The 16,834-nt window shown below is 33.4% G+C and overlaps 1 protein-coding gene across 1 annotated transcript in view; it reads right to left on the bottom strand.

The window, feature by feature from the left end:
* Window positions 1-16,834, bottom strand: part of LOC113510830 (furin-like protease 2) — a 55,622-nt gene that overhangs the window by 19,679 nt on the left and 19,109 nt on the right. The window contains exons 2-3 of the mRNA XM_052896335.1: window positions 12,316-12,420; window positions 7,531-7,659 (exon numbers count right to left, since the gene is read on the bottom strand). Coding sequence (XP_052752295.1) covers window positions 7,531-7,659; window positions 12,316-12,420 — 234 coding nt within the window. The remainder of the gene's footprint in view (window positions 1-7,530; window positions 7,660-12,315; window positions 12,421-16,834) is intronic.

Raw genomic sequence — 16,834 nt, 5'->3', positions numbered from 1 at the left:
GTTTTAGAATGCAATCGAGGTCCATACACTAAATCGCCGTAATTCAATTTAGACAAGATCAATGATTCACAAAGAGTGACACGAACTTCCTCATTCAGAAGATTTCTAATTTGATATAGAACTCTTAGACGATAAAAGCAGCTTTGAACTATTTTAGAACATATCTCATAGTTCATATTTTATTCCAAGATTCCTAGCTTCTTTAACATAGTCAATTCTTTCCCCGGAAATATATATGTCAGGATTCTGGCTAAATATAAATTTTACTTGTTTTTTAGATCCTAGAACCATGTATACAGATTTTTTGGGGTTTAACATCATTGCATTTTTAACCGACCAATCGCAATACGTTCAAGAATTTAATTTTGAAACACTTCCTGAGACATTTCCGCGAGAAGCCGGGATATAAAGTTGAACATCATCTGCATAAATATGGTATTTGCAATGTTGTATCTGTTTTATAAGATCAGCACTATATAAAATAAACAGTAATGGACCGAGTATTGTGCCCTGAGGCACTCCGCGCGTGACTTAAAGAATCAGAAAACGCAGGTCTACCAGCTCTCCCCAAATTTAACAGTCTGTCTACGATTATCGAGAAAACTCGTAAACCATCCGACTGACTGTTCGTCCAAACCGTAAAATGTCAATTTTGCCAGAAGTAGTGGAATACTGATACTGTCAAAAGCACGAGAGTAATCTAATAATGCTAGAAGTGATCCCTCTCCACTATCTTGACTCGTAAGAATATTGTCAACGACGTCCAATAAAGCGGAAACTGTACCTCTACCTTTGCGAAAGCCGGATTGCATCGCTGGTAAGATACAATTTTCCTCAACATACTTAGACAACTGGGTGTAAATAAATATTTTCGACAAGTATGGAAGAACATATACGCAAATCTTTTAGTTCTACTGGATTATCTACTTTCGGTATAGGAGTGACAATAGCCGATTTCCATAATTCGGGCACCGCGCTTGTTACGATAGACTTATTAATTATAGCCGTTATTATCGACAGAGTACAGAGACAGGGTACAGAGGAATAACATCTGAGTCCTCAGGAATGGCAACGCATGGGGGGTATCATGGGCGAAACAGTATACTCTGTTATGTCCATGGTACTGCTCATGTCTATAGGCGACGGTTACCACTTTCCATCAGGTGGGCCGTCAGCTTGTTCGCCATTCTAAGTTGCATAAAAAAAAATAAAAAAAATATTCAAATCCCATTAGCTCATTAAGAGTGATTAAGTAACAATTATTATCGATAAAACCTTTAAACTTTCACATTTATACATTACTTATTATTTTGATATTGTTGTATCCCGCGGCTTTACCTGCATGAATCAGTATATAAAACGTTTTATTTGTTATGTTAGAATCTATCTACCTATCCATGTATCAAATTTTATTGAAATCTCTTCAGCCGTTTAAGTATGAGGAACAAATATGCAAACATCTTTACAAATTTCCAAATTCCTAATATTAGAGAGGATTACTACACAGTTGTGACACATCTAATACATACATACATACATTGTTAAATGTATGAAGCATTTATTTCCACAATATACCCACCCTCAGACATTGCGACCTCAAAGTACATTAGCAAGACCATTCTCTTAATAACAATTATTCCATTCTGATCCCTATGCAATACTATTAAAAATTTACAATAAAACCCAACGAATTTTAAAAAAATTAATATATATATTTTAAAAATTTAAAAATAACTTTAATAAAATATTTTCTCAAACATGTTTGGAAATGTGAGCATTATTTTGACAATCTTCTTCGAGATAAATCAAAATCGCCATACTGGCCAGATACATGCGGGCAGCGGCCGGCAAAAGTTGTATGAAAATCCATATCTGTCGTGTTTTGCGGCTAGATAAATTACTATGTAAACTTATATCTGTCCTGTAATTTAAAAATGGAATGACCTTTTACTTCGAAGCATGGCTACCAAGGAAGTAACTAATAAAAGGTTTCATTTAAATTCTGGCTTGTAAATAGAAAGCTGTTTATTGAAAAAAAAACAAAGGAACATTATGGCGCGTGAAAAATTATTGTTCGTTATTCGTCATTGAACTTAAAAAATAAAATTGTTTTTTTTTTATTATTTCCGGGCATTGTTTGAGAAAAGTAATATACAAGCCTTGGCCACAACTAGTCATTGATGGACTCACGTCTGTGTGACTCGGCTACGCTTCGGCTCACATTTGCACCTTTGTCCATCAGTTTTTATACATTGCAGGAATTTTTCAATGAGATAATTTAAATGTAACTATCTTTGTTTTATGTTGATTATACATGTACCTACTATACTGTGTATTTATAAAAATGAAGCTGTATTCATTGTAAAAATGTATTCTACGTTTTTTTTTTTACAACACAGGGGGCAAACGAGCATTCGGCTCACCTGATGGTAAGTGACTACCGCCGCCCATGATTACCCACAACACCAGCGGCATTGCAGGTGTGCTGCCGGCCTTTTAAAAAGGAATATACTCTTTTCTTGAAGGTTATGTTGTCGTATCGGTTCGGAAATACTGCTGCTGGAAGTTGATTCCAAAGAATGGTTGTGCGTGGAAGAAAGTAAATATACGTAATAAATATTTATTAATATGATTTCTGTGCCCTTACAGGGTTCATGTTGATACTGCACCTCTAATGCTTAAGATCTATATTATTACAACATGACAAATTCAATAAATGATTGATTTTAATTAAATTATGAATATATGAAAAACATTTGTTTTTAAAAAATTTAAATCATTTTTTCTCCCTGCCTACACCGTAAGAAACTAAGCGTGAAAATAGAAAGATAGATATTTGTTTTGAGAAATAATAAATATGTATTTCAATGCCTTTAATTTTGGTTAAAAAATAAATTATAATTATTTCAAAATTGATCTACATATATTGTAATATATATCTCAATTTTACTACGAGAATAATTTGGAAGTTTATAATCAAACCTTCCCACCCTTAGTTCTATTATTAATATGTTCTATTAATAACTTATTGTGTGTAAAATTCCCTAAATAAATTACAACCAATCCAACAGTAAATTGACTACTGAAATTCATCCAACTCTTTAGATGATATACTAACTTACACAAGTTTGATATTATGTCCTTGCTTAGTATTATAAAATGTGAAAGAGAATTATTTATTACCTCATGGCGTCTTAAAAGCTTAACCCAACGTCACGAAATGGAATTGGTATACACGCACTATTTGGAATGGAGGTATCTACATGGACTACCTTTTATTCCGGTCAGTGAATTTATATTGGTCACGCGGACAAAATCACGGATAAAAGCTAGTGAATAAATAAATAAACATCTAAACATACAAATAGTATGTATATCTTGAGCAACTTATAACGGAAACAAAATTGTTTCCGTTATAAATTGCTCAAAATATACGTTTATTTCCTATTTGTTTATTATGTTTATTTCTAAACCACGCCTCAGTAGATGCGATTCAGAAATGAACAGTAAAATTAACAGGAAAACAGGATTTGATTATGAGTTCATGATAAGCCTGGACTCCGCTATTTCAAAAGACAAAGTTATCGTTTATGAATGTAAAAAATAAAATTCAAGTTACATTTCGTCTGACGAGCTACAATTGTCTGATTTTAACTTTTCAAATTTCACAAAGGCCCCGCTTAAAGAAGTTGCAGGCGGTGAGTGGCGTTTCTTTAATTTAACATAACTTTCTTTTATGTTTAATTAAATTAAATAAGTATTACAAAACATGTCACGTTTTCTTTTGTGCATTGATCTTGAATTAGTATATTTCTCTTTGTTCTTTAAATTAGTTTGTTTCAAATTAACATTTCTTCTCGAATTGAATTTAAAAAATTCGGTATTTAATTTTTGGAAGTGATTATACAGCGGTATTGTAATTTAAATTAAATTCTCCAGTACCTACGAAATTATAAATTAATCTTTTATATAAATATATAATTCACCTTATCATAGATAGATAGATAGATACTCTTTATTGTTTCCTCCAAAAGATTACAATAGTAAACTTATTATAAATATAAAAAATTACAAGAAATAATCACAGTAAGAAAACAATGAGCGACCTTATACCTAAAATCGCTATTATCATCATCATCATAACAGCCTTTAATTGTGCGCTGTTGAGCATAAGCCTCTCCCTTCGTCGACTTTGCTAGTAGTTGCCACGCCTGGTAGACGGATTGATAACCGCAATTAGACTGTAGAGATGTTTTAACAGGAACGCTGCTGTTCATGACTCTCCCTTATTCGCCTCTTACGAGACCCACGGAAAGGAAGGGATGGTCTATTATATACCAGAACCACACGGCCATTACGTAATAACTTGAACCTTAATGCTCAAAATCACGTTTATCCTATTTTTTTTATACAACTTAGAATGGCAAACAAGCTGACGGTCCACCTGATGGAAAGTGGTAACCGTCGCCTATAGACATGAGCAGTACCATGGACATAACAGAGTACACTGTTTCTCCCATGATACCCCCCATGCGTTGCCATTCCTGAGGACTCAAGTGTTATTCCTCTGTACCCAGTAAATTCACGCCATATCCCTTCAAACCGAAACACAGCCATGCAAACACAACTGGTAATTTTTTTTTCTCCTGAATAATTTTGTCTAATTATATTAATATTTATTTCTTTTTTATTATTTTATGAATTTTTACTTCATCCATACATATTCATAAAAATATAAAACGTCCAATTTTTTGTACAATGTTACGTGAAATCACGAGGTTATAATAACGAAACATAATTTTCGTGTTAACAAAATATAAAGATCTCAAATATTACTTAATAATATGGCAAAATATAATTACACAGAATAGTCTGGACCTTTCGAAATGAAAGATAGAACAATTTTACGAAAACATTCGTCATTAATTAAATAATTAATATGTATCTAGTTGTTAATTAAATGATAACAAAAATCTTATTCAAGAACGAGGTCGATTCTAAACCACCATTTCATTATATGTATCTCATCACATTTTAATTTAAACTATATACTATTTTCAACATTCATAAAGATTTCGCTGTGATACCAAATTTAACTTTTAATTTTATAAACAGGTTCAGAGAAAGGATGCCTCAGAATCGACCTTAATGTTTCAATTTTTTATTCAAATCATTATTGCACGTCTAAAACTAGAACGTGTGTAGTAATAGAGACGTTCAGTTCAATTCGGAACTTTTAAAAACAGTACAGTCTCATTTGTAGTTTAGAATAGAGCCAATCTTTTCGTTCAATAAATTTCCTCCTGAATTGCTTTGGCCGTTCACTCGAATGCTTTTAGTCAGCTTAAAAGTTCATTCGCTTGTTAACTTCCACAGTACTTTGTATTCAGTCTGTGAGCAAGTAATATATTATTATAGGTAGCATCTGTAAGTCTTCACCCTCAAAATTACAGTTGGCTACATTAATTTCTACTTTGTCTTGTAATGTATAACGAACTGTACCAGAAAATTCTAGATTGCAATCGTTACTTGTATAACAAGTTTCTGTTTTGATATCATTTGGAAAATTATAATTTATACAACTTCTCTCTCAAAATTACAGCAGCTGCATCAATTACTCTTATATCTTATTTTGTTTGACCATCTGTGACGAAATTAAATTAACTTTTGTTTTGTAGCTCATTTATATTATTTGGTGGATACATTATGCAAAGTGTAATATATATAGTTACTATGATCTCTTTTAAACTAACAATTGGCTACAATATTTACTAACTATTGACAAAAACAAGCCTTCGGTAACAAAAAAACACCTTTTACAGGCTAAGATAACAAAAGGTGTTAAAAAACCACTTATCAAGAGTTGAGAGAGACCTATATGTGGAGTGCAGCTTTGTATGGATGTGAGACGTGGACACTAACTCAGAAAGAAATGGATAAACATTGAGTCTTTGAAATGTGGTGCTGAAGAAAGAAAGGAGAAAATTAGCTGAAGAAATTGAATTAGTAATGAGGAGATCCTACTTAGGGTTAAGAATAGAGATAAATTATAAGAACTATTGAGGTCAAAAGGGAAAAAATGTTAGAAAACTTGATACGACACGACGAACTTATGAACATTATATTAGAAGGTAAGATAGAAGGGAGGAGGGGAAAAGAGAGAACAAGACATAGTTACATCAGGCAGATTAAGGAAAAAGTTGGTAACGTGTCGTATCAAGAGGTGAAGAGACTCGTAGAAAATCGTAATGAGTGGCGAGAGCTCCACCAACAAGAGCGCAACTCTTAAATAGGATAGATAGATAGATATTATTTGCTAATTTATCTTGCATAGTTATTAATAACTATTACAAAATTATACTTTATATCAAAATATTATTATTATTTTTTATACAACTTAGAATGGCAAACAAGCTGACGGCCCACCTGATGGAAAGTGGTAACCGTCACCTATAAACATGAGTATTACCATGGATATAACAGAGTATACTGTTTCGCCCATGATATCTCCCATGCGTTGCCATTCCTGAGGACTCAGATGTTATTCCTCTGTATCCAGTAAATTCACGCCATATCCCACCCTTCAAACTGAAACACAGCCATGCAAACACAACTGATTCACGGTAGAAACACGAATAGGACAAAGGTACCCAAGCAATCGACTTTTGTACAAAGTCTCCCTCTGGTAATATCTATCAATCCCTTTTCCTTAAACTACTTCCATTGCTATTTTGTATAGACTATACAAAAAAAGATATATCAATATTTATATTGTATTGGTAAATGTATTGTATAAGGTGTAATAGAATAAATATAAAATCACGAATCAAAAAGACTATATAAAAATATGAGGCTATTAATATATCAGTTTCCTTATAAGAGAGGCACAATCACCAATTCAATATTATGGATTTACTTTTTATGTGCCTTTTCGTTACACATATTGTCATTGTACAAAAGTTTACGGAGATATTTTTTTACACGACTTACCATCAGGTAAGCCGCATGCTCGTTTACTCCCTATGTTATAAAAAAAGAGTGTAATGTTTTTAACTTTAATGTATGTGAGTTTATTTATTGCACTATAACTTCTAAATGCCTGAACAGATTAAGTCTATATGGAGTATTATTAGAACTCTTACATTATCCCGAATGACACTAGGTATATATTTTGTTGAAAGTAGTACAATTAAATTTATGTAAATAATTATTTATTTTATTTATGTACATATTGTTAATCTTTATAAACTGTATTATTTGTAATGAATAAAAGAAGAAATCTTAGAGATAAAGATTTCAAGGTACTCGACATCAATACTTATTAACTGTAGACATCTTGAGCTTGTCTATTAATTTTCCTTACACTAGATAAAAATAATTTAGGTCCATAGATTAAGAACTGTTTCTACGATTACATAATAAACAAGGTTAAGGTAAAAAGAAATAAATATAATTATATTTTGGCGGGGTATTATTTTCTTTAATTTACAGAGAAAATGTGCCTGTTATTAATAATTGTAAATCACTTACCAAATACCATTGCTCCTTGAACAGCGGGTCTGGAAAGGCAGGAGCACTTGACTGCCTCATAACGTGGCGGGGCCTCTGGTGGTCCCGTTTTATTCTTCTCAATTCCCTCTGCTGCATTACCCATCTCACCTGGTACAGATAATATTTCATTAGAACTTTTATTGACACAATTAAAGAACGAGGGTGGAAACCAAGCAGTAATGTCCGTCTGGTTAGGGGGGAAATGGATTATTAGTAATGGGGTCTAACTGCCCCATTGCTAGCAATATACCCTATCAGGTCGACATCCACGTGGTTCCCCCTGGAAACCATCGTGGTTAATTCTAGTGCAATTCATCACGATGGGCTAACTGACTTGCTTTCATCGTCACCTATCATCCCTCACTGGTGCCCCGCCAGCGTATACCGTTAGCGCAGACAGGGTTACCATTTCATTATCATCCATTAAAAAAAAAATGTCCGTCTGGTTTATAATCGCATACTGTAACTTATGAAAGCTTTTTACATTAAGACATCACGCGTACGTCACTAATTCTTATGACTTCAAAATTTTGAGTAATAATGTAATCATTACATCACATCAGCCGTTAATTGTCCACTCTTGAACATAGACTTTCCCTTTTTGGGGTTTACCAGTAGTTGCCTTGCTTGACAAGTGAATTGGCAACTGCAGATAGTCTTTGGTGGCGTTTTAAGAAAGGACTGAACATTCCTCGACCAATAAATTAAAATCCCTTTTTTTTATACAGTTTGGAATGGCAAACAAGCTGACGGCCCACCTGATGGAAAGTGGTAACCGTCGCCTATAGACATGAGCAGTACCATGGACATAACAGAGTATACTGTTTCGCCCATGATACCCTCCATGCGTTGCCATTCCTGAGGACTCAGGTGTTATTCCTCTGTACCCAGTAAATTCACGCCATATCCCACCCTTCAAACCGAAACACAGCCATGTAAACACAACTGCTTCACGGTTGAAACACGAATGGGTCAGAGGTATCCAAGCAAAAGACTTTTATACAAAGTCTCCCTCTGGTAAAAGGGAGAAAAAAGCTATATACTTTGGACTTACTCTTTTGGTTGCATACCTTCTATTTTTTACTAGTTTTAGTCGCGAATTCGTCCTCATATATATATATAACATTCGCCGTGTGGTCCCGGCATAGTATAGGCTACTTCTTTCCTGTGGATATTGTAAGAGGCGACTAAGGAAGGGCGAGAGATGGGCAGCAGCGTTCTTCTTAAAACATGTCTAAACCCTAACTGCGGTTGCTAATCCGCTTGCTAAACGTGGCAACTACTGGCAAAACCAAAACAGTTAAAGGTTAATATGATGATATACAACCGGAGTATATTAATTGACTTTGATTAAGAGTAGTTTATCATTCATAGCAGTAGTGTGAAGGTGAATTAAGTAAAATTATAATGCCTAATTAATGGTCGAGGGATGGGCAGTAACGTCTCTTTTAAAACATCACCAAAGAGTAACTGCAGTTGTCAAATCGCTTGCCAAGCGTGGCAACTACTAGCACGTCTCCCCCTACCCGATAGGATATCAGCTAGTGGACAATTAATGGCCAATATGATAATGATGATGGTATATAAATGGGCGATTCAAATAAAAATTTTCACCTTTCGATCCGTCAAAGCACTATAAAGCTAAGGCATCAATTATTCCAAATAGTTTAACTCAAGATCCCGGTCACGATAACTTTAGGGGCACCGATGAATAATTCGATAAGCCATTGGTCTCGTCAATCATTAAAGTCTTGTTTGTTCTTAGGAATTTAAATGTGGCTGTTTGAGGTCACTTTCCATGTTGGTTTCAGCGACTTTTTGCTAAAAGGCCTCAGAATATTGAGTTAAGTAATTGCTATCTTTAAATTTAAAGTGAGTTTACCATTCTATCCAAGGCTTCGATGGAGACCTTACTTAGCAATGCTGCAATTATTATCTATCACCTGTCAAGGTATTCTAACTTTAAAGTGAGTCACTTTTATTCTTCTCAATGTAAGTCAATTTTGTGTTGCCGAAACCTTAGTGCCTTAAGTTATATAATTAATAGTTAAAACGCAAGATTCAAAGTCCTCTTTTATTTAAAAAAAAACATAAATCTATTTTCAATTTATTTTAAATTTAGAAATTAACACAAAATATAAAAACACTTAAATAACCTTATTAGAAATTAGAATTTTTTTTAAATAAGGAAGCTAATATTAACACATATCAGTTTTTGTATTTTTTTTGTGTTTCTACCGTGAAGCAGTTATGTTTGCATGGCTGTGTTTCAGTTTGAAGGGTGGGAAATGCCAGTGAATTTACAGGGTACAGAGGGATAACACCTGTCCTCAGGAATGGCAACGCATGTGGGGTATCATGGGCGAAACGATATACTCTGTTATGTCCATGGTACTGCTCATGTCTATAGACGACGGTTACTACTTTCCATCAGGTGAGCCGTCAGCTTGTTTGTCATTCTAAGTTATATAAAAAAACTTCTCATATTATATCGCTTATGTTTATTACTACAAGCAAAATATTTATTTATTATTTTTTATTATACACACTAATTATGCATACGGAAATATGGCAGTGAAAAATAAATGTACAAAGGCGAGCTTATCTCTGCAAGAGTACTCTTTCTGGAAAATTTATTTACTTTCATATTGTAAGTTTTTACTGTATTGTATATAGATTTTTTTATATGATTAATGTAATGGCAAATAAACCTAACAGTAACGCTAGCAATATCACATTCATGTTTGATTGTACATGTTTATTTTGTGGATTTAATTAAGATATCAAATACGAGTAAATACTTTAATGTAATAATGATGAAGTAAACCTGAATAAATATTATAATAATATGAAAATACGTTACTTACTTAACTGTACACTTAGTAAGTGCAAACTTAAGATGTTTCCAACTACTCTTGTACTATGTAAAGTTTTATTTTACATAAAGTTTACGAGCACTCGACTCTGACTTAACTATAATACCATAACAAGGTTTACTGCAGTGACAAGTGGTTATGAAGATTGAGGTATACTAACTAATGCTTGATAGCTAATCGCATTAATATTATAAATACGAAAATTTGTAAAAAAGAATTATACGGATGGGCATATGCATGTTTGTTACTCTTTCACGCAAAAACTGCTAAACAAATTTGAAAAGAATTTAGTACACATGTAGGTTATATCCTAATATAGCACATGGGATACTTTATGTACTGATTCACGCGGGTAAAGCCACGTGATACAGCTAGTGTTTATTATAGAAAATGCAAAGGCATATAGTATTCAGTATTTTTTATGGGTGATAATGGGATGGTAACCCCACACGCGCTATCGGTATACACCGGCGGGGCACCAGTGAAGGATGATAGGTGAGTATGAAGCAGGTCAGTTAGCCTATCGTGACGAATTCAAAAAGAATTGTTGACGACGCTTTCTAGGGGGAACCACGTAGAGGTCGACATAATAGGACATATTGCTAGCAATGGGGCTGTCAAACTCAATTGCTAACAATCCCTTTCCCCCCAGTATTCAGTATTAGTTTTGTAGTGTGGGACGACCCGCCACTAGATGGAGTGACGACCTGAAATGCATTGCAAGAAGTCAGTGGATACAGGACTCAGATGGTTCAGGACCATTCTTAATGGTAGTCTATGGGGGAGGCTTATATCCAGCAGTGGACAGGTAATGTCTGAAATAATAATGATTAGTTTTGATTTTCAACTACGTTCCTTTGAACGTGGTCTAGAAACGGTATAAAAAATCTCATAACATGACAGCTAGATGCATGGTTTTGTTGAAAAAAAAAAGTAAATAGTATCTTTTATTTTTTATTAATTATTTATTTATGGCAATAAACAGTCATTTGTAAATATTAATACAATATACATCATAGTTTTATAACAATAGACCTGACAGTATTTTAAATATAGACTTATAATTAATGAAGGCCCATGGACCTCCATCATCATTATCATCACCCATGGATATCATATATTCAGAGTAATCTTTTAAAATGATAATTCCAAATTAGTCATGTAGAATTTTAATTAAACATTAATTATCATTGTTCTGACACTAAATATTATTTCTAAAGAAACGTGGTCGAAAAACAGCAAAAAAATATTTTCATAACATATGTCGTATTTGTTAGAACGACTCCAGCATTTTTTAATTAAAAATATATTCCGCATCGTATATTCAGAATCCTCTCTTAAAAGGACGGTAATTATTTCAGTTTTGTCATACAGAGATATAAATATATTAGCTAAGTCCCCCGACTTCGTCCGTGATTTTATCATGAAGCTTAATTATCTGTAATCTTACGTAAGAAAAGTACTATCAAATGCAAAAAGATTTTTTCTAATCTGACTATTAAAAGAGATAAACGCTTTCAAGCAAACAAACTTATCCAGTTTATTATATTAGTATAAATTATTTACTTAGTGAGTAAGACGTGACATATCTAAAATTACTGGCGTAAATACACAATTCAAGACTAACAATATTGAAACATTAGCTGAAATCTCAATAAAGAAATTTAGACTAGATTATAAATATAATGTACAGCACTTAACTTTATATGTAAACTCTGTATGGTTCTTCCGATAGTTTATGGCCGCTATATTTTTTTTATATTGTCGATAACTTTAACCCCACTTATTAAATTCCATAAAATTATAAACACACATATAAACATTTATTCAAAAACATAACTACATAACTTACCCCTTTTTTGAGGCTTTAATAGTAAAATGAACTTACCTGAGGCTCATTTTTCAGTCTAGTCTCGTGTTCTGTACTAGAATTTGGTGAACGCTTGCTGACATGTGGGTGTGACAATAGGAAAAAATGTTTCAAATTTCCAATCTGAAACAAAGAAAAAGGAATTTTATTTTCATCAATCGAATATATACTGCATAGTTCCAAAAACAAATATAAAAATCAGATTTACTCCGTTTTCAAAACCGTTGATAACAAATATTTTTGCTTCACAGATATTGTAAATTCACACATACACACATGCATAATCACACTGCACGTGCATACACACGCACAGCTACACCTACACCCACACATATACTACATACTAATTAACTACGCGATAAACACAAATTTACATAAATTTTGATTCACAACAGTTTTTACTTTACAAACAAAGTCTAACCTAAAAGAAATAAAAATAAAATGGTAACTCTGACTATATTATACAGTCAGGGTTACCATTTCATTTTAATTAATTTTAAAAAAGATTTTATTTAAAAAGTCTCCAATTAAAGTAAAAAATAAATATAATATTTCCTCGTGTAAATAGCATTAACAAATTATGCCGATAAATTAATTTTATTACACTCATATCCGAATTAATGAAAATGATTTATTCATTACACGATCAATAAATTCACGATTCCAATATAATTATTGGAATTATGAATTCACATAATTGTGATTATGGTAAAATGTAATTGATTACAAATATCTTTAATTAAAATAACCCTATTGCTTGTAGACGTATTCGAATGCAAATTTCGATGTTTGTTTTGGTTAATGGATAGACATCAAATCCGCTGATTTGCCAAAACATGAATTTAATTGATGCTACATAATTATTAATTATTTATACGGTACTAAACTTTGGAATACAAATACGTTAATGATAATACATACCTACTAGAAGTGGTTACTTTACAGCAACATCTATATATTTTAGTTACAAGTTTGTTATCCAAAAAGTAATATTGGACAACAGTTTAAAATATTCGAAAAGAGATATCCGATCGATATGAGCGGTATCGAATTGGTGACATGACGTTAACTTTTTTCAAACTTATAATAATAATACTTAACTTATAAAAAACTACATTATTTGTCAGTAAATAGGGCTTAATTTTATTTAAAAAAAAGGCCTCAGATAAAACAGGTCGCTAGTATTACGTTTACGTAATATTGATTTCAGATAGATTCCGAGAAAATTATTATAGGCGACTTAATTGGTGTCAATTTTAATCATACAATCGATACTTCGTTGTATTGTTTTCTCAGTATATTTTAGGTATATGTACATATACACATATGTATGTATACATATCGTTTTGTTAAAATTTTATTATACACTAGCGACCCGCGCCGGCTTCTAACGTGCACCAGGCACGTTACATCACATCACATTAGAAACTTTTAAATTTATCAGTGTTTCTCTACTATATAATGCATGTATTATACATATAAACCTTCCTCTTGAATCACTCTATCTATTAAAAAAAACCGCTTCAAAATCCGTTGCGTAATTTTCAAGATTTAAGCATACATAGGAACGGACAAACAGTAACAGCGAGTTTGTTTTATACTATGTAGTCTGTCTATTGTTAAACATAGACCGCCCCTATAAGGAAAGGTTTTACCAGTAGTTGCCACGCTTGGCAGGCAAGTTGGCAACCGCAGATAAGCTTTTGGTGATGTTTTAAATGGGACGTTGTTGCCCATCCCTCAACCATTTTTATAACAGCTTTTTTTATACAACTTAGAACGGCAAACAAGCTGACGGCCCACCTGATGGAAAGTGGTAACCGTCGCCAATAGACATGAGCCGTACCATGGACATAACGGAGTATACTGTTTCGCCCATGATACCTCCCATGCATTGCCATTCCTGAGGATTCAGGTGTTATTCCTCTGTACCCAGTAAATTCACGCCAAAGCTGAAAATAAAATGGTAACCCCACCTGCGCTATCGGTATACGCTCGGCACCAATGAAAGATGATAGATGAGGATGAAGGCAGATCAATTGACCCACAGTGACCATTTGAAAAAAAAATAACCACTAAGGTTTCCAGGGGGAACCGCGTGGAAGTCGACTTGATAGGGTGTAATGCTAGCAATGGGGCTGTGAAAACTCATTACTAACAATCCCTTTTCCCCCTCTCTCAACCATTACGTTCTCTTAGTTTGTTCTTACGACACGGGAAATGAAACAGTGGCCTATATTTATATAGGCCTATAAACTATATAGAATTCTGAACTTAAAAGATATTTTTTACGAGAATCTGGCTACTGAGCTCCTGCAGTCTCTAAGATTGTCAACTAATCTGAATAATACGGAAGCAATATCGAAATGGATATCTATTGAATAAAAATCGCTGAATGGAAACTTCAGAAGGAAGTAACGTTTTTAGGGATTAAGACTGGTGTGCAGGATTTATGTTACGAATAATAGAATTGATACTGGCAATCTTTACGAATTGCAATTCCAAATTAAATATAGGAGTATTTTTTCTTTTCGTACTCATTAAAATCATATAAAAGTGTAGTATTGTTTATTGACGATTTGTATTTATAAATTGTTTCATTATGTCTTTAATGTCAAAGTTTATTTTCCAGTTATCCAATGTCTTGTTTATATACTTATTATATCTATATACTAAGTTAATATAATTAGTTAATTATTCATATATAATTAAGTACTATTATAACATAAAACCAACAGTAGAACATGTTAACAAAATTACAATTTTAAAATATATTAAATATATACATTTTTTTTAATTTCATTACAATTTTAACTAACAATGTATAATAACATAAATATTTTTTTGTTTTTTAAACAAGGTTTTAATATATCTTAGGAACTAATAACAGTAATAAAAATCTTAGTAAGTTACTTTGTGCTAAAATTTCTATCTTCCACGAGTCCTTATCTCCTTAAGTCGATATTAATAAAGGCTCTAATTACCAAGCAGTAATTTTCTAAAAGTAAAAATTCGTACGTTTATACCTCCCTAACTGCTGTTGAGTGGGATGAAAGGAATTGTTAGTAATAAGATTTAGCAGCTCCATTGCTAGCAATATACCCTATCAGGTCGACCGCCACGCGGTTTCCTCTACAAACCATAGTGGTTAATTCTTGTTCACTTGATCACTATGAACCAACTGACCTGCCTTCATCCTCACCTATCACCCTTTACTAGTACCCCACCAGCGTACACCGATAGCGCAGGCGGGGTTACCATTTCATCTTCACCCATTAAAAATAAATTACTATTGATTAACTCTGGAGCTAGAGGGAGACTTTGTACAAAAGTCAATTGCTTGGGCACCTCTGTCCCATTTGTGTTTCTACCGTGAAGTAGTTGTGTTTGCATAGTTGTATTTCGGTTTGAAGGGTGGGATATGGCGTGAATTTACTGGGTATAGAGGAATAACACCTGAGTCCTCAGGAATGGCAACGCATGGGGGGATATCATGGGCGAAACAGTATACTCTGTTACGTCCATGGTACTGCTAATGTCTATAGGCGACGGTTACCACTTTTTATCAGGTGGGCCGTCAGTTTGTTTGCCATTCTAAGTTCTATAAAAAAATATATAGCCATATATGATAGATGAGGATGAAAATGGACCAATTGACCAGATCATGATTTACGTATTCATCAGTTATTAATTATGGTCCTTTCCAAGGAGCACCGCCTGGAGATCAACCTGACAAGTTATATCGTTGGCAATGGGGCCATTAATTCCCGTCACTAATAACTTCCCACCCTAACTGTCAAGTGTCGGCAGCAGCTGTCGCTGCCGACACTCAATTGCATCCGTTGTCGACAAAGAATCGCTCGTATGTGAAAATCCTTAAGGTCATCCTATTTTAGTCATATTAACTATTTGAGTATAGTGTTCGCAGCGAGCTCATTCCACAGCCTAAGCATTCGCGGGAGAAAATTTCTTTAAAACCGCACCGTACGTGATTTAGATTCAAGCGTGTGAGGATGAATTTCCTGTCGATGGAATGATAAAAGGTGACTTAGGTATCGTTTCAAACAATTCCTCAGAATACAATCTGTTTTTAAGATACTCTATTTCCGTAACGTCATGACAACTTCTTAACGTTTAACGACTTATCTTCTCTACCTGCGTATAGTATTAGGACAATGTTATGATTATCTGTCACAAACAAGTTGTAGACATCTTTAAACTGTGCAATATCATACGAACCTAACTCCATTTAAATATATAAACCGTGTATGAGACAGGACTACTATTTATCGTCGCGACACAGCGGGGTCTCTTCCTTTTTCAACGTTTTAAGCATAGGTCAAGTACTTTATCGATGTGTTTGACATATTGTTGTTTGTTTCCATGAAAGTACTTCCATATTGCTATATATATGGGTTTGGAGAAAAAGGTCTTACCTCGCAAAGGATTGTTTACCCTATTTGAACCAGTCGAATCATTTGATTTATTTGGGTTAAGCTGTTTACCGAGTTTATATTTAAATAGTGTACTACGCAAA

The sequence above is a fragment of the Galleria mellonella genome, unplaced genomic scaffold (genome assembly GCF_026898425.1).
Source record: "Galleria mellonella isolate WM207_F2 unplaced genomic scaffold, CSIRO_AGI_GalMel_v1 utg32, whole genome shotgun sequence".
In the NCBI taxonomy this organism is placed as follows: Eukaryota; Metazoa; Arthropoda; class Insecta; order Lepidoptera; family Pyralidae; genus Galleria; species Galleria mellonella.
The sequence above is the reverse complement of the archived record's forward strand: the minus strand, read 5'-3'. Positions and strand labels throughout refer to the sequence as shown.